The sequence below is a fragment of the Hylobates moloch genome, unplaced genomic scaffold (assembly GCF_009828535.3).
Source record: "Hylobates moloch isolate HMO894 unplaced genomic scaffold, HMol_V3 SCAFFOLD_5, whole genome shotgun sequence".
NCBI classification, from domain to species: Eukaryota; Metazoa; Chordata; class Mammalia; order Primates; family Hylobatidae; genus Hylobates; species Hylobates moloch.
In genome coordinates, this window is record NW_026652280.1 from 123,868,241 (window position 1) to 123,888,072 (window position 19,832).

The window sequence follows — 19,832 nt, forward strand, 5'->3', positions numbered from 1 at the left end:
AGGCCATTATTTGTAACTCTGCTATAGCAAATGAAAGAGTAACATAATGAAATAGTCTTTTTTGTATGATTATGAAAAATTATATATACATATATTAACGAAAATTAATAGTATTACTATGTTCTACATGTATACAAATTGGTCACTCATTCCCATGTTATAAATACTTATTTAAAATTTTTTCCTTTAAATCATAAAACTTCAAAATAATTTTCGTTGCTCATTCAAATGGTGTGTTCACTCTTGTCTTTATGATGTTTTTCTTTTGTCATTACCAGTATATATTCTCTTTAAATTATGTATTTAAACATGTTCCTACTTCTTAAATGAAATATATTATATGATGATACTGTCACATGCTTCAGCACTTCCTTACTAATTTATACTCTCTAAAGAATATCTGTGGACATTATTTTCTAGGTTCTTTATTTTCACTTTTTTTTCCCCTTTAAGTGTTCATACATTTGCTCTCCAATAGAAACATAAATGGGGGGAGTACAGAGATATGTCCTTCGAGTTTTTTTTCACCTAGTATAGAAGTTTATACATTATCCCCAGCAATTTGATTCTAACAGACCAGTCTCATTCTATTTTGTGATCCATCAGTCTGATGCTTTTAGGGTTGGAATTACTACCTACGTTAACACGTAACTGAAAGAAGATTTTTATTGGAATTGATTGAATCCCAAACTGAAGAGTTACCAAAGTCCTATGAGATGGATTTTTCTAACTAAAAAGAAAACTCTAGAATGAAAAGAGAAAAAGCTTGCAGTAATAATTTGTAGTATTTAATGCATAGTTCATTTTTATATGCAGTATAACAAAACATCAACAAATAGGTGATAGCACTGATACTCTGGATCCATGCTGTAAAATTATGTCAAGAATTTGTGTACAGAAAACCAGCTGCATATGTTTGATGCAGTTAGTATTGACTATAAATTTACAAAACGTATTTTGGTGTCTGCCTTAGTCTGTTTTGTGTTGCTATAAAGGAATACCCAAGGCTGGATAATTTATAAGGAAAATAGGGTTATTTGGCTTACAGTTCAGCAGGTTGTACAAAGAAGCCTAGGGCTGGCATCTGCTTGGCTTATGGTGAGGGCTTTTGTACTGTGTCAAAACATGGCAGAGAAGTTCAAAGGGGAAGTGCGCCTGAACAAAGAGGAACCAAACCCCACAGGAGTGCTGACTTTAAAACAACCCTCTTTTCCTTCAAGCACCAACTCAATCTCCCCAGAGCAAGAACTCAATCGCTATGCAGCTATTCCTGATGGATCCACCTTAAGAACCCAAACACCTCCATTTAGGCCCCACCCCCAACACTGGGAATTAAATTTCAACATGAGCTTTAGTGGAGACAAACCATATCCAAACGATAGCAGTAAATTACTTTAGATTCCATTTAGATTTCTTAATTATAAATAAATACTATTGACTTAATTAGACTACCTTATACATGCGACAGAAGCCACATCTTAAAAAAAGTTTTATTTACTCCTTAAAAGCAATGCTAAAATGACTGCATGGCCATTATTTGGGCCAGCAAATCTCAAATATTTTTGCCTCAGGACCCTTGCATATTCTGAAAGGTTTTTGAGGAGCCCAAAAAGCTTTTGTCTATGTGGGTTACTATCATATGAATGAAAACTGATATATTTAAAATATTTATGTATTGATTTATTTATAATTAAGAATAATAAGCCCAAAGCACTTTTAATAAAAACTAGCTATATTTTTGCAAATAAAAATGTATAGTCCCAAGAGTAGCATTGTTACATTTGTTTTGTCTAGCTTAATAGAAGAAGCTATATTCTCATATCTAGTTCAGCCTGTGGTGACATGTTTTTTGGTTGAACGCATGAAGAAAATCTAGGCTCACATAAATTATGTAGTTATAAAAGGGAGGTGCATTTTCAGATAATTTCGAATATTCTTTGATTGTACATAGAATTTTTATAAGTGGTAGTTTTTCTTCAGGGTCATTTGCACAACAGAATTTGAAACAAAAACAGTGAGCTTTTTGTGCTATTACATTATATTCCACTGCTCTATCTTGCACGTTGATAACTATGTTTCATACATAATTTTGTAATATCCTTCATTGAAAATTTGGAAATTACTGATTTCCTGGGTAAGGTCCTCAAAGTATTGACACAATTCTTTATGCAATATTAATATCATAGGAAAATACTTTCAGATTGGGAAGATATAAAGCCTACAATGACTTAGATAAGAGATTTCCAAAATTCTAATTTTTGCTTTAAAGTTTAAACGTTATTGACAGTAAATACTGTCAGTTGTTTTCTTTGAAATCCAAGACTTCCTTTATATTGAATAACATCTGCCAAAATCATGCTTATTATTTATAATCACAGTTATTATTTATAACTGATTATAATCACGATTATTATTTATAACTGTGATTATAAATAATCATAGTTTTTCTGTCGGCTGCTCTTTCAAGTAAAAATAGTGTTCCATGTAAAAGTTAGTGTTCCATGTAAAAGTTCAGCTGGCATTTCAAACTATAATCCAAGTGTTTGTGGGGTTTTTTTTTTTCTTGAGACAAGCACTGTACTTCAGTATGAGGCAAGCATACTTTATGTATGTCTTCAATTTGTCAAATGAATATGAAAAGACACATATTCAAGATCAATATTTAATAATATTAATAACTTTCAAAGCCTCATCAATACAATTACATCCATGACATTCTTAGATGGAATAGCCATTTTTGTGTTGACTGAAAGTATATCGTAGTAAAATACAATTAATGCTATTACAAATGGTAGCTACCGACATGATTAGCGCTAAGTTACCAGCAACTTTATTCACCACGGATTTTACATCATTAGTGCAAAAGTCTATATAGTTAAAGGACAAAAAATGCCTTACTGTTGTTATGAGAAGAGTAATGAACTAGCAGAATACTAAAAGCATATCAAGAAGTCCCAAAGGCCCATGAACCAGCTTTTCAGAATCTTGCTTTAACAGTTCCCCCACAAGTAGTAGTTATAATACAGGACAATACAGTTCAATGACACTTTCATTTCTTTAATGCCTGAACCTTTTATATTGCCTGACCCGTTACTAATGTAAGAAAATGAGACAATGAAGAAATATCTATGCATGTAAGACTCATAATTCCTTTTGAAAACTATTGCTCAAAATAAGAGGTCCTGGTGTACTTAATATATAACAAGTAGTTTACATGTGTATGCACATGTGAAAATTCCAAATTTTCATATATCACTACATTCTATCTGTATAGAATGCTCAGAATTCTGATGTTTACTCAGAAGATAGTATATAGACAAATTTTTCATGAGCCCTTTACTAATCATATTTATCTCATTAAAGAAATCTGATACTTTGAAAATTTTCAAATGTGAATCTTACAACTTGATTTCTGTTAGCATAGAAATCTATCTTGAAGATTCACAACATTACAAATGAGAGTGTTTTCAATAAATGTCAACTTAAAATTGATTTCAAATGTGAAAGCTTGAGTCTCAAGGAGTAAAATAAATGATTGCACTAAATGCAAAAGAATTCTATGTGATGCTTCTTTTTTTCCAAAGGAGTACAGAAATGTTTGATCTTGGTAGGCTAAATGTTCTGTTTCATATGGCTGATGCTCTTCTGGCTTCACTTTAAAAATTACTTATTTTTATCTCACTGCAGGGTCCTCCGGGTCCCCCAGGTCTTCAAGGACCAGTTGGTGCCCCTGGAATTGCTGTAAGTATTCCACATTGTTCAGCAAATCTAAATCCTTACAACCCCCTGATTAAATTTATATACTGTCCCATAACCAGTCAATTTTGTAGGGTAATAAGTTTTGTTTGTATGTTTGACATTAAATCAAATTTAAATTATCAAATATAGCTAGCCATGCTGATTCTTAGAAATAAAACATTGTAACTTCATTTGAAAGTAAGTAATAATTTGTTGAGAATTCCTTAATATGTAGTAATTCAGAAAATTATTTCCATTATTAGACAGCTTTTACTTCACTTGCTATACAGGATCAAATCAAAATCAGTCATCATCCAGAAGCAAAGAAAATAAGCAAAACAAACAATAGTATATTGGAGCAGATAATGGGCATTTAGTCTACTTTTTACTTGGTTATTCTTAAATACATCTGCTTTGATTAAATTAGAAATGGCCACATTTTTTAATGACTCATATTGTAATGATTTTTTTCCAGTTTGTGATAATGTTTCTTTCTCTTCTCTAGGGAGGTGATGGTGAACCAGGTCCTAGAGGACAGCAGGGGATGTTTGGGCAAAAAGGTGATGAGGGTGCCAGAGGCTTCCCTGGACCTCCTGGTCCAATAGGTCTTCAGGTAAGATGATCCTGTCATTGTTTACTCCATCATTTCTACCTACTTCTCACCAGGTTTTCTGGTGGATGTAAAACAAAGTATTTTTTTCTTTTTTTCTACATAAGAACTTGGGTACAATGTTTATCCATAAAGATCATTTTATTTTTAAATGAGCAGCTGAACTTGAAATCCTTTTTATCATGTATGATTAATTCTCCTGAACATGTAACAGCCCTGGCTCCTGATTCTGGAGTATTTTTAGACCCACCTTAATTATGACACTTCCTTTCTTCACTCCCATTTTGTTTGGAAAATGAACTACAACCTTGCCTAAGTCTGATACTTAAAAGTAAGATATTAGAAGGGTCCTTTCATAGGACTCATAACAAGATAAGTTAGTACTTCAGATTGATAGCAATAGGAGGCACACAAAGTCCCAGGCAGACAGGGGCGGATCTGGAGACACTTTCGCTTCCTTTCCCTGGAGAAACTCGACCTATGGCTCTTTACTTTCAAGATGGCTAAAAAAATTGAAAGCATTTTGAGAAATGGGATCCTGCCAAAAGCAACTGCCAACAGCACATGTTAAACAATATTAGGTAAAATAAACAAATTAACAGTCGATCATTTAAGATCATTATCATTTTAAAATTATAATTTGAATTTTATGAAGCATATCCAGGAAAATAAATATTAAATTGTTGAACACTACAGCCTCTGTTCAAATATATCTTACAATTGGACTCTTAAACAAAATGTTCCAGAGCAGACATCTTCTATTCTGGGTTTTTTTTTTTGTTTTTTTTTTTTTTTTTGAGACGGAGTCTCGCTCTGTCGCCCAGGCTGGAGTGCAATGGTGTGATCTTGGCTCACTGCAAGCTCCGCCTCCCGTGTTCACGCCATTCTCCGGAGACGTGGTTTCACCGTGTTATCCAGGATGCTCTCGGTCTCCTGACCTCGTGATCCGCCCGCCTCAGCCTCCCAAAGTGCTGGGATTACAGGCGTGAGCCTCTGTGCCCGGCCCTATTCTGGTTGTTTTTTTTACCATCCACTTGATGTTCACTGCTTCCTACAAACTTTGGAAACGTTGAGCTTTTTTATTCCACTTGCTTATTCTGTCTCTTCCTAGTGATCCACGGAAAGATTATAACATTTTGTCTTAAATGATATTGAGGTCCCACATGAGGGTAACTTATGGTATATTATTTGTATTAGAAAAGGTAAATTAAGTCATCTAGTTCACTGAACCTAGAAATTTGTGAAGTTGTAGAAAAGCCTATGTAAATTGAATTTATATAAACAATTTGTATTTTTAGTTTTATAAATATGATTATAAAATTAATGTATTCATATTAAATGGCTTATGTGCATAATTACACAAATTGCATTATAAACACAATATAATAAATTATTACTGTTAAAACAATGAATGTTTATCAGATAACATGATTTTTTAATTGTCTTATTTTAAGGTCAAAATAATTCTTTTTAAACTTGGAGAGTGCAAAAACTTCACTTTCATATTTGTCATGTTTAACTCAGTTATACTTGTTAGACAATTATACATAAAGACTCATAAGTACTACATATCAATATATGTGAGAAGCACACATATTTGAAAACAAGGCATTAAAATTAGATTGTCAATGGGTACATTAAGATTCATTTTCTTTTTTTTATTTGACTACTCTGAATCCTATACAGCTGTAATTTAGAAACAGTTCTCATGATTAAAGTAGGTGTCTTATAGATTATATTTATAAAATATTCAATAAAATCATCATCTTCATTTCCACAAAGTAAGAAATGTGCTCTTTGATGAGGATGACTCAAGGAATCAATTCATTAAAAAAAGTGATTGCATTTTCCCACAGCTACTTCTTTAAATCAGGAAACTGAATGATGCTAATGTAATTAACATGTTCACAATTGCATCTGCCTCCTTTAATTGTCTTCATGGAAGAATAGATATTAGCAATTATAATAGACATAAATAAAATAATCTAATATTCACGTTAAATGTCTTGATTTTTCAATTTGATGTTTACTATCATCTGCATATGAAGGATATATATACATACACACACACACACACATATTTGGAGTGAGAGTGTTCATTCTTGGCCTAACTTCATTTTTCAACTCATCATTTAAGTGGCAATGATTTTAAATTGACAGACCTTAAAACAATCTCTCCATGCATAAATTACCTCTTTGGAGAAAGGTAGGACATTTCATGAAAACTGATTAACCCTAGAGTGCCTTTCAGCATGTTTGGTTCCGTGTAACAAGAGATTTTGACTCATTATGTCTCCACTGATTGTAATAATAATAATTTTCTGTCTTAATTAATACAAACTATGATCTAACTGAATTAAAAACAAATAAATATTTTTTTCTATTGGGATATTTTTATTGAACTAATCGGAATAATTATATGCATAAAAAAGATGAAAATGCACAACTGGGTTTGCAATAAAAATAAAACTGTGAACTAATATTGACATACCTTTTAATTTGGGGATACTAAATTAGATGCACTCTATCCTAAAAAGGTGTGAAAACCTGAACAAAAAATAAGGAATGTAATTTTAAATTTATGGTGTTATAATTAAACTTAATTATGTTTAAGTTGCAGTGTATGCTATTTAAGAAAATGGTGTTAAAATGAAATATTTATTTCAACTGTGTTAAAATATACATGCATGTTTAAGAATTTAAATTTATGTTTTTCATCAAATTCAGATTTTGAATTTCTGAAATTGACTGACCTAGAACCTAAATTTTTTTGCAGTCACCTACAAGTAATTTTTAGGTCAGTAAGATCTGAGAAATACTACCTGTCTTTTTCTTCCAGAAACTTCACTTATAATTCTAGATGATGGTAACAGTTTGGGAAGTACATATAGCAGTCTCTTTTCTCAGACATCACACTGACATTTGAGAAAAAAAGTGACATTCTGGTACATATTTTTTGTTACAAACTAGTAACTAAGATTTCCTCATAAAAATGAATATATGCCACAATTAAACAAATATATAAAAATATTCAGTAAAGTACCCTCTTTACTAACTGAAAGTCATGCGAATATAGTAGGTTATAAAAACAATTTAGTGGATCATTACCAGCATTAAAAAAATGAAATAGAACAGGATAAGGTAAAATAGAATGAAAATATCAAAGGCTATCTTCTATGCAAAAGGCAAGTACTGCTTTTTGAAACTCATGTTTCAGCTACTTTACATGTGCATGGTTAGGGAGCATTAAGTAAAATATATTTTTCACAGTGGCTCACAAATAATATTCGACAATTGCAGTGCAATGTCAAGAAGACAGTAATGTCACTAAGTACTAGCAGTTATTTAGAGCTTTTACATTGTTTGTATTTTTATGTCTAAAATAGATTACATCTAAAATAATATTATAAAAATATTAAAAATTATGTATAGTATATATAAGATGTATTAATATATAAATATACACTGAAAACATTACAAAATGAAAAAATCCATAATCCTACAATATTAGAAATGATTACTATGTTTGCTATTTCTGTCTGATAATTAGCATACCTATTCTACATATATATTTTACAATTAAAGTTATACCATGCATATTCATTTGTATTTTTATTTATTGTATATATTATTCATGTTTAGAATATTAGTATCACATTAATAGTCACATAACACTCCACTACTATATATAACTGAATTTCTTTAGTTCTTTTTTCTAAGATTAAACTTTTGGAATGACAGGATTTTCAGTATCATAGCTACTGTTAGCAAGAAATATTTTATTGAATGTAGCTATCCTTGTTAATTTTCTTAAAATTCATTCGTTCAACAAACATTTTAATTTTTGATTGCTCCTCTGCTAGTTCCTAAACAGTTGACAGCTGAAAGATTACTGATGAATGCATTCCCCAAATTAGTTCATGACTATAAATATAAACAAAAGTGACATAAGAAAATTTATAAAAGTACAATTGACATACGTACAAAGTACTGTTGTGACATGAAAGAGGATATAAAAATAATCTTCATGGAATAATTTTTGGAAGACCAAATAATTACTCAAGAAGTAAAACAATTTTTCCATAAAGAAATAGACTGGTGAAATTTGAGTGCAATCTTTCTGTCTTCCTTTATACCATAACACAGAGCTTCTCCTAAATAGCAGTTACAGTGCAATTGAATACAATGGAAATAGATTTGAAAGATTTTTTTTTTCTGTCGCACAGGCTGGAGTGCAGTTGCACAATCTTGGCTCACTGCAAGCCCTGCCTCCCGGGTTCACACCATTCTCCTGCCTCATCCTCCCTAGTAGCTGGGACTACAGGTGCCCACCACCACGTCCAGCTAATTTTTTTTTTTTTTGTATTTTTAGTAGAGATGGGGTTTCACTGGTGTTAGCCAGGATGGTCTCGATCTCCTGACCTCATGATCTGCCCACCTCAGCCTCCCAACGTGCTGGGATTACCGGCGTGAGCCACCGCACCCGGCCTGAAAGAATTTTTGAAAGTATAATATAGTAGGTTTCATGAGCTCATTGATTTGTAAGATTCCAAAATTGAATTAACAGGTTCAAAAATTCAGAAGATATTTATAACCTTTGAAATGTATTGGAATATTTATTTTACCAAACTAGTACCTAACTATAAAAACTTCATATTCTAAAATATTTTGGGTCAAAAGATTCCAGAAATCTGTACCAGGGAAGTTCTATTATTTGTACAGGACTGAGCAAATGGTCGGGTGTTCATAAATTCCCAGATCAAATTATATATTTAGTTATTATAACTAAAAATAAACAATATAATATTATACAAAACATACATTTTATTTGTAAATGCAGGTGTAAGATTTTATCACATGTGGTCAACATTTGTATAATAGGTATTTTAACAAATGTTAGTATCTGAATCTTAATTTCCATGTACTTATTGAACTTTATACTTGATTTTATCTTAGAAATTGACCAAACATATTTTTTTAAATACATGAGTGACTTTTATTATTTTTCTATTATATTTTCTTAGGGTCTGCCAGGCCCGCCTGGTGAAAAAGGTGAAAATGGGGATGTTGGTCCCATGGTAAGTTTTTATTTTTGGTGTTTGATGGGTGTGTGTCATATGTATGGCAGTCACTGGTTTGTAAATTATTATGTGGTCTTTCATTACTATGTATATATTATTGAGGTGTATATAAGCAACTGCCATGCTTTAGTTATATCTTAGTCTTTAGCTCTGGATTTTGATTTGGAGCAGGTAGAGAATAGGTAATATTCACTCACGATTTAGATGATTAGCAATTTATACAGAATCAAAAATTAACTGTACTTTGAAACAAATTCTTAATTTAATAATTCTGTCTTAATTAGAATGCTATGACTTATAATTATTTGCATTTATTGATTCTGGCTCTAAGACCTGAACTGAAAATTTGAAATGCATATAATTGTTTATGAAGCACTACCTTAGATAAGAAAATAATTAGGAAAGGTAATTGAAACCCATAATGAAATGTGATGACTGCATGTCTTAAGTGTCCCTTTCGTTCAACATTGCCCCCAATTTTCACTTCCTTCAAAATACACATTTTGAAATTTTAACACTTGTCTGTTAGGTTTTATTCTCCTTAGGAATTACACTCAAATATATTATATTCTTTGAAATGATCCGTATCATCATTAATAAACCTAGATATAAGAAATGCATAAATAACTTTGCTGGCCAGGCGCGGTGGCTCACGCCTGTAATCCCAGCACTTTGGGAGGCCGAGGTGGGCAGATCACGAGGTCAGGAGACCGAGACCATCCTGGCTAACACGGTGAAACCCCGTCTCTGCTAAAAATACAAAACAAAATTAGCCGGACGTGGTGGCGGGCGCCTGTAGTCCCAGCTACTGGGGAGGCTGAGGCAGGAGAATGGCGTGAACCCGGGAGGCGGAGCTTGCGGTGAGCCGAGATGGCGCCACTGCACTCCACCCTGGGCGACAGAGCAAGACTCTGTCTCAAACAAACAAACAAACAAAAACACCACTTTTCTGATTCAAATAACTGGTTAATACTTCCAAGCAGTATCAGATACATAGCAAGTTCCTTTCCAGGTATGGTTACCATGGTTCTATGAATCATTGATATATTCTTCCTGATTATATGGTAATAGATAATAACAGAAAAGCTTCTGAACCATGGCATTAGAATAAACTGAGATCTTTTAAAAATACTAATGTCCAGTGAAATGTACTAATGTACAGTGAAAAACAAATTCTCTGTAGACTATTTTAATCACAACTTTGAAGTAAGAGGTTCTGGCATCAGTATTTTATAAAAATTTTCCCAAGTTAATTTTACTGCACTGTCAGGAGAGAGAATCTTTGTTTTATGATGAAATTAAATAATTATTCTTATTTCTAATTCTAGCATATAGAACCTAAGAGTTGACATAGAAAAAGCTAAAAATACATATCAACAAAAAATACTTCTATTGAGTTAATGAATTCTAAATCTATTCAAGCACCATTTATTTTTCCAACTTTACATTCTCTTTATGTTGTAACATATTCTAGCATGAAATATATCTAGTTATATTGTGAACACATTATACCAGACAGTAGCAATAGGCTTTCTTGGCCCATTTTCTAATCAAATTGTTTCTCCTGAAATCCTAATTTCCTCATAGCTATGTGTAAAGGCTCATTTGCTAACATGATGTTGTATCCATGAAGGATGACTTATAACCCTGATATGCTTCACTAACTATAGTTTTTGCAAGCTTAAACTTCTTTTAGATTTTTCAGTCATAAAATGAAAATGTTGGAAACACATTTGAATTTGGTCTCTGTAAACCTCAATATTTCTCTCTTACAGGGTCCACCTGGTCCTCCAGGCCCAAGAGGCCCTCAAGGTCCCAATGGAGCTGATGTAAGAACTCTGAAATATATGTTAATTATTTTGAAGTTATATAGGTGTTGTTATTTTATAGTAGATGCTCTCTGTGAGTTATAACAATATTAAACTACTGTTTAATATTAAGTGGTTAAGAACTCAAGGGTCACCTATTCACTCCACTTTATTATACAATGAAATAAGTGGAATTTATAGTGAACAAATCATGGAAAATATAACATAGGTACACATTTTCCATTCAATATATATTTACTGGTGACTGAGAAATAATGTTGTATATATTATAATTACCACATTGTTCAAACCAACACACTTAGACTGTGCCTTGCGTATGATAACTCTTATGCACTTGTTAACAGTGGCTTTCATCTAAAAGCTTTGCATTTTGTATTTTCGGACTATATAATGTTACAGCAATATGTGTGTGATAGGTGCACCCTTTATCATGTAAAATGTTTTCTCTTAATTGTATAAAGATGATATTCTGCAAGCTTAAAATTATTTTAATGTTATAAGATTTTGAAATATAATGCCATATTTATCTTACTGTTACCATTAATGGATCTATAGCTTTGATGATATTTTTCCTTCTGGCCAACTTTTCACAATGAAGAAGTCTATGTTTCCTTCGTGACTCTGGTCTTCATTTTCTTCATTATTTAATATCTGCTTTAATTCTGGCAGGCCAGAACTGAGTAAAAATAGACTAAAAACAGAGGATCTAAAAGAGTTTTTAGATTTTCATTCTTCTTAGGTAATTTAAAAGCTAAAAGATGTTATAAGGGGTTTATTTCTTGCCTGTATCATGTAATTCTTAACCAGGGTCATCATTTTGATTCACTACAAAATCACTGCCTAAAACTAATCTGATTATTCTACTGGCAAAGAGATTGACATTATGTTTCAGGAATCAACCAGAGCTTGAAAGTCTCCTGCTTTATCTTCAAAATTATAGTGAATTTGAAAATCAGTGTAATATATTCAATTATTTGCTATCCAACACATTTGACAATTCTATTAAGCATCATTTAGTCTCATTCTTTAAATGACTAAGAATACTCATGCATCTATTTCTCTCTGTTTTGAGAACAACTAGATATATGTTTACGAATGCATTATTTTAATAAGAATATGGATAATTACATTCCTTTTTCTACACTGCAGGGACCACAAGGACCCCCAGGGTCTGTTGGTTCAGTTGGTGGTGTTGGAGAAAAGGTAAATATGTTAGTGACACACAGTTTGAAACAGCATGAATTAAGAACTGTAATAATATTGGGTAGTAGTTTAAGTGCTTCTAGTATGTGTGTTTCTAAGCCTTTTACATAGTTATATGATTCACATGTCATCTAGTAGTTTCAAAAATTAAAGTTAAAATGATTTTGCAATATTATGTTGTGATTGCCAATTATTATATTGAATGAGTGAGTGCAGGCATTATTTTCTTTAAGCAGGAACCTCACAATTACGGTGTCTTTAATATCCACATTTATAAGCTGAGAAAGCTGAGCCCTAGAGGATTCCTGTAATTTCATCAAAGTTTTTCCTTAGAAAGTGACTAAGCTAGGATACACTGCAGTCCATGAATGTCCAGTAATAGTAGTCAAAATAGAAGAGACTGGTTGATGTAACTGACTTAAAGGGAAAAAGGAATCCTGCAAGCTACAAAGGAATGAATCATTCATTTTGTTATATTTTGAGTTATATTTTCATTACTAATACTCTGACCTATCTTTGTCACTTGTCAAAATAGTTGGCATGAACCACAATATCTGGGCTCAGAATAGCTTTTTTTTTTTCCTTGTGAACATGATTTCATTTAAAAAGTCTGCTCTTCCTTTTATAAATATGTCAAAATGATTCATTGATTTCTTATTTATGCATTCATGCTCACTTCTAAATAGAATTTTCAAGAAAATTATCATTGATATTTGCTTGCTTTAAAAAATAAACTACCAATTTTCAGAAAGGGAAGAATTATATTTATAACATCATATATTATGCAGTGAAAACACTAAAAAATTCCTTAATTTTCTACTTATTAAAGGATATCTGCAGTGTAGACTTACCCTATTCTTAAAAATGATTCCCTTCCTTGGTCGCAAGTTTTTTCGTATATTTTATATTATACTTAAATTTATTTCTTTTAATTAAAGCATTTAATTCTCAGAAAAAATGTAATAAGATTAGATTGTTATTATATTTTGATATCTACTTCAGCTTAATGCTTTTATTCTAGTATTTTGATTATAATCAACATTATTTAAGATAATTTTTAACTCATTAGCTAATTCTTACTGCATTTTTTGATTGACTGCCTTTTTAAATATATCCTTAAATTTAAAGTTGTGTGTTGAAACTGTTCCAATAGTTGGTGTTGAAATTGAAAACACATTTTTCATTCCATTCAGTTGTCCTAGAAAACATTTTTCATCTTGCTTAGCCTTCTGTGGGAGAGCACTTTTCTCTGAGGATATCATCACGTTAGACAAAAGGCACCAAGGCACACACCTTTTCCTCTTCTCTTTGCATCATCTCCTTTTGGCTCTAATGCTGACTCAATTGTGGTGGGAGCTAGTCTCTAGGATTACTAGCTTTTACTGGCTTATCTTGTCTCCTAAAGATTTTGAATGCAGAGGGAAAGCTGTCATTATTCCAGTGCTACTCTTGAAAATAGGCATGAATGCCAGATGTTTAGAGTTTCTGAGAAACTTCCTTCCACATTGTTTCCATTTAATTTAGAACCTATGTATATTATAGTCACACTTTGCCAACTTTGACTCTTATGAGAATAATTCAGTCAAACTGAATCATTTTGAATCAATCCCAGTCAAAATGAGTTACACTAACAAACACAGATTTTTAATTTTGCTCCTTTCTTTTGAATTATTTTTTTATGTGACAGAGAGCACGATAGAAGCAGAATTCTAACCTTCGTTTTTTTGTTTCTTTGTTTTTTGTTGCTGTTGATGTTTCTTAATCAAGGATAGTATAATTTCTAATAGATTGCAAATTTCTAACATCAGCTTTGATTCTGGCTGAATGTATACCCATTTCTATATTGGAAAATGTATTTCCAGTCACTGACAATGAAGAATAAAAAAAACAGTATCTTTTAGTCATGTTGCATTTTGTTTAAATATATTTAACCTGTTCTTCATGTACTGTAAAATTGCTATAAGTAGCTTTTGCACTTCAATAATTTTGTCAATACATGGAAATATGTCAGGATATTTTCTTAAGGTTTATACATATTTTATAACTTTGTACATACAGAGTAATTTGTTGTTCTTTCTGAAAGGATATGTACCTAAACAAGTGTGTTATATAATGAGGTAAATGGTTACACAATAAGTAATGATGACTTCATAATCTAACATCTCCTTCATATATCAGTGCTCTATCATGAAACTTATATTAATTATTATTCTTCAAAATGAATAGTTTGTAGCATTGTGGTATTAGAAATATAGACAATTTATATAACATTAGTCTTGTTGCAATGATTTATTGATTTGTGATTTTGTCCTACCTTCCTTTTAAATGAAATATTTTAGATAAATTTTAAATTTCATTTTAACTAATTGTCATTTTACATTGTGCCCACTTGGATCTAACATACAAAATGGTAGTTTTCATATATTTTGGACAAATGAATATTAATTTATTCTAAAAATGAAGAAACTTTGTAGTAAAAAGATCATACTTTTTTTTGAAACAGAAGATATTTTAAATTTTTTATCACCTCAAGCATTTATCATTAGAAAGCACATACTTAAATTCTAAGATTATTTAAACCTATCTTTTTACCACGTATCATTTCACTCATTTAATAAAAAGAAAATAATCTTTTCACAATATCCATAAATTTAACTTTATAGTTGGTAAGAATGAAAAGAGAACAACAAAACATACAGAGGGTTACTAAAAATATTTCAACTATTTCTTCTGTAGTTCTAACCTTCTGTGATGTTACCATGAATTAATGTGGTACATAAGAAAACATTTTGGTTATTTCTTTTGCTGTGCAGAAGCTTTTTAGTTTAATTAAGTCTCATTTGTCTAGTTTGGGGGTTTCTTTTGCCTGTGCTTTTGAGGTCTTAGTCATGAATTATTTGCCTAGACCAATGTCCAGAAGAGTTTTCTCTATGTTTTCTTTTAGTATTTTTATAGTTTCAGATCTTATGTTTAAATTCTCGAATCCTTCTTGGGTTGATTTTTGTATATGGTAAGAGATAGGAGTCTAGTTTAGTTCTTCTGCTTAAGGCAAATCAGATTTATCAGCACCATTTATTGAAAAGAGGATCTTTTCCTTTTTGTTTTTGTCAACTTTGTCAAAGATTAGTGTGCTGTAAATATGCTTTTTTAGTTACTACAGTCTTGTAGTTGAATTTGAAGTCAGATACTGTGATGCCTCCAGTTTTGTTCTTTTTGCTTAAGATTGCTTTGGCAATAAGACTCTTTTTTTGGTTTCATGTAAATTTTAGGTTTTTTTTCAAATTATATGAAAAATGGCATGTTCAATGTACATGCTCAATAGACTTATCATATTTCTAAATAAATATTTTAATATGGGCATTTTACAATTGATTTCAACGCCAAACTACTTGTTTCACTTTTATGATCTGAATATCAGCTCTTGGAAATATCACTAACATGTCATTCCATTATACTGAGATAGATGAATGATACCTGTCTTTATAAATAATATAAATGCAATTTTTTTGTAAGAGTTATCCAAAAATTCTGGAAGTATTTGCTGTTCATCTTGAGAGATGAAATAATTTACACATCACACTACTAATAATAAACTCTTGAAAAGTACTTGATGTCTCCACCATTAAGTGGGTAATTTAAGAATTTAAAATATGTGTATGTTCCTAGAGTAAGAAACTATGTACACAAAATAGTCTCTGCTTTGAAATTAAGTTTGTATGTAATGTGACACATTTATTTAAGAGCAGTGGATTTGTGTCAGGAATATTGGAAATATTAGAGTTAAAAAGTAAGGGAAATTTAGGCCTCACTTCTTTTTCAATTTAAAAGAACAATTTCCACCTCACAATTACTGAGACCACTAGTGTGACTGATTTTGAGTGGAAACACAGTAAATGAATGTATTGTTTTACTTAAATGATTACTTGAAAAAGATGTTACATTTTTGTGCATTTTGAATTGTGGGGCATTAGCAACAGACTTTCATAGCTAAACCCTACTAGTTACAGAGAATTATTTATTGGTCCACTGGGCTAGAAAAAAAAGCCATTCATATCTAAACAGGGGGATAATAAAGGCTATCACATTTATGTGTACACTCAAATGGAGCAATGTTAATTAATGTCTAAGTACCTTTACATATATTATAATTATTGTCTTTCCTCTAAGTTCTTTAGATTCCTACTAAACAAATCCTGTGAAATATCAACATATGTACCAGCAAATCATCTGTTGATATGTTGTAGTTAAGATAAATAAATTTATATTTTAGCAAACAACAATTTGAAATTGTTCACTCAATAAACTTGATTGTAATATGAATATTGACACAGTACAAATACATAATATTTTAGGAAATATGCATATGTCTGTTGTGATGGTTTTGTGGTAATCTGGATTAATATGCCGACTATTAACCAACCAGTGAGAACTATAGTATCAAGCCTGCATATTTCTGTCTACTCACCTGAGAAATAAAAGCACTGGAATCACTAATAGAAAAATTTATTTTTGTTATTAAAGTTTTTCAATGCCTTTTAAATAATATTAAAAAATGGGCTAATCTAAAATGATATGATAACATTTGAATTTTACAAATGTAAAAGATCATCTCTGTATTCTAATACTAATTTGATCTTCTCTATATAGGGTGAACCTGGAGAAGCAGGGAACCCAGGGCCTCCTGGGGAAGCAGGCATAGGCGTAAGTACTGTGTTATTGCTAACATAGTGTATTACTGGTTTGGGAATTTCTTTTACAGCATTACAAACATGTAACTTAACTCTTAGCTGTGATTCAAATTTTACTTTCTCTTTCCAACTCATTAAGGAAAATCACAAATACAAAGCCTTGTTTAATAACTTTGGATATCTCTACATATGTGGATTCATAAACAAATTGAAAAAATATCGTATTTGCTGAAGTTAGAACATTAAAGCTAAGGGCTGTTTACCGTATACATTCCCTTTGATGAACTGTCCATAAAAGGAACAAACAAACAAGTCCTGCTGCCTTAAATAAACATGTATCAATTGTATTAGGACTATATTATTCTACTTAGTTTAAACCGGGATTAAATTTGCCCACCAGGAAATATTTGACAATATCTGGAGACACTTTTGGTCTTCAAACGTGGAGGGTTGGTATCCAGTTAGTAAAGGCCGGGGATACCATTGGACTTCTTAAAGGGCAGAGAACAGCTCCCCACAGCAAAAGTTGTCTGGCCCAACATGGTGAAACCCCGTCTCTAGTAAAAAGTACAAAAATTAGCCGGGCCTGGTGGCGTGTGCCTGTGGTCCCAGCTACTTGGGAGGCTGAGGCAGGAGAATCGCTTGAACCTGGGCAGAAGTTGCAGTGAGCTGAGATTGTGCCACTACACTCCAACCTGGTGACAAAGTGAGACTCCGTCTAAAAAAAAATTGTCTGGCCCAGTATGCCAAGGTTAATAAGCTTTTATGCAAAACTTGTAAGATAACTCTTCTTTCCTTCTTTTTTTTTTTTTTTTTTAAACATTGTGTAGGGTCCCAAAGGAGAAAGAGGAGAGAAAGGGGAAGCTGGCCCACCTGGAGCTGCTGGACCTCCTGGTGCCAAGGGGCCACCAGGTGATGATGGCCCTAAGGGTAACCCGGTAAGTGAGTTTGGTCCCCTCTAATGTGGCATTTATGCCAAACTCACCTTGGAGCTTTTCTTAGAAAGATTTGAAATCCTGAGACTCTGGAACATAGTTGGTAAATCTGACTTTTCTTCATTTCACATATTCATAAGCATTCTCAATTGAGTTAATTCTTTAGAAATTTTTTGGCGGGAGAAGAGAAATGTTCTCAGCAGGTTTTGTCATGACTTTAACCTCTTCACCTCCAGAATGTCATAACTTTATAAAAATTTATTTTTCATTTATTTCTTTTTCTTTCAAAATGTCATCGTAGGGTCCTGTTGGTTTTCCTGGAGATCCTGGTCCTCCTGGGGAACCTGGCCCTGCAGTAAGTATCAGGGAAAAATTAAGAAATTATTTTGGTGGGAATGTTTCCAATTTCTGTATTGTTAATAAAGAAAAAATCTAATAACCTAAGTGAACTCCCAAAAACAGAAAGAAAAAGAAAACATAAAAAGTAATTGCAAATGCTGGAAAATCCATATAGTTGGAGACTATTGCACCAACATTAAGTGATTAAGCTCTTCATGCAACGTAGGTACAACAGTTGGATTAGATTCCTAGACTTTGATGGGTTGTAAAAACAAATTATCTGAGTAGCATCATTATTGTTATTTGAAAGTTACAGGATCTTTGCTTTTCTGTTTCTCTTCTATAATGCAAATCCTATTTCAAACTACAACATATTTGTTCATGGTGAAAGGATTCACTGGCATTGTATACTAATGACATCTTCTTTCTTCCTTATATAAAGAGCATGCTGGATTTTAAATTTGATATATTAATAGTAGCAGTTTTACAAAATTTTGTGCGGAGAGTGAGAAGTACCACAATCTTTTTAAAAAAGGTTAAAAGAATATAATGATTTTACTTGTCCATCTGATAATTTTTCTCAAGAGATGGCCTAACATACCTTTTTCCTGATGAGTAGTGTGATTTATTGATACTGAGATATATCTTGCTTCATATTTTATTGCCTCTTATAGGGTCAAGATGGTGTTGGTGGTGACAAGGGTGAAGATGGAGATCCTGGTCAACCGGTGAGTAAATGCACTAACTTTTTTTAAGTCTTTACATAGTCTCAAGGCATTTTAATGAGATAATTAGAAGTAATCAGCCTTTGAAAAACATAGCTCTATGTATATGCACTTTTCTGGAAGAATTATCAAAAAAAATTTTTGAATTCCCAATAAAAGTCAATCTTACATGGAGTGTTTCTTGTTTGATGTAAATTAATAAACAGTCTTTATAATGAAAAATGTAATCATATCATACTAATGAGGTTGTCACACTATATCAAATTCAGTTATCTATCCATTGTGTTAAAAAAATTAAAATCACGAATAATACTAAAAGCTAAGTTATTTCCCATCATTAGCAAAGGTTATTATCCCATCATTAGCATGAATTATTTTAATTGTGAACCTAAATGAACTCTCAACATAGTATAGGCCTTTTTAAAAAAATTTGTGAATGATACAGGAGTGTACTTTGACCATATGTAGTTATTTAGGGAGAAAGTAAGGGAGGGAACTCACTTTAGGAGCCAAAGACAATGGTCCCTCAACACAATTTTGTCTCTGGGGTCATTCCCACTAGATGCTTTACTATCACAGATACAGGCTTATTCTGCATAGACAGACCTGTGGATCATATCTCAGCTTGTGTATTAGTCCATTCTCATACTGCTGTGAGGTACACAAGAATGGGTAATTTATAAA

The 19,832-nt window shown here is 31.9% G+C and overlaps 1 protein-coding gene across 2 annotated transcripts in view; it reads left to right on the forward strand.

Moving 5' to 3' along the window:
* COL11A1 (collagen type XI alpha 1 chain) overlaps nt 1-19,832 on the forward strand; it is a 218,841-nt gene that overhangs the window by 162,373 nt on the left and 36,636 nt on the right. For both annotated transcript variants that reach the window (XM_032155224.2, XM_032155225.2), the window contains 9 exons: nt 3,688-3,741; nt 4,244-4,351; nt 9,373-9,426; nt 11,205-11,258; nt 12,408-12,461; nt 17,109-17,162; nt 17,980-18,087; nt 18,386-18,439; nt 19,098-19,151. In XM_032155224.2, coding sequence (XP_032011115.1) covers nt 3,688-3,741; nt 4,244-4,351; nt 9,373-9,426; nt 11,205-11,258; nt 12,408-12,461; nt 17,109-17,162; nt 17,980-18,087; nt 18,386-18,439; nt 19,098-19,151 — 594 coding nt within the window. The remainder of the gene's footprint in view (nt 1-3,687; nt 3,742-4,243; nt 4,352-9,372; nt 9,427-11,204; nt 11,259-12,407; nt 12,462-17,108; nt 17,163-17,979; nt 18,088-18,385; nt 18,440-19,097; nt 19,152-19,832) is intronic.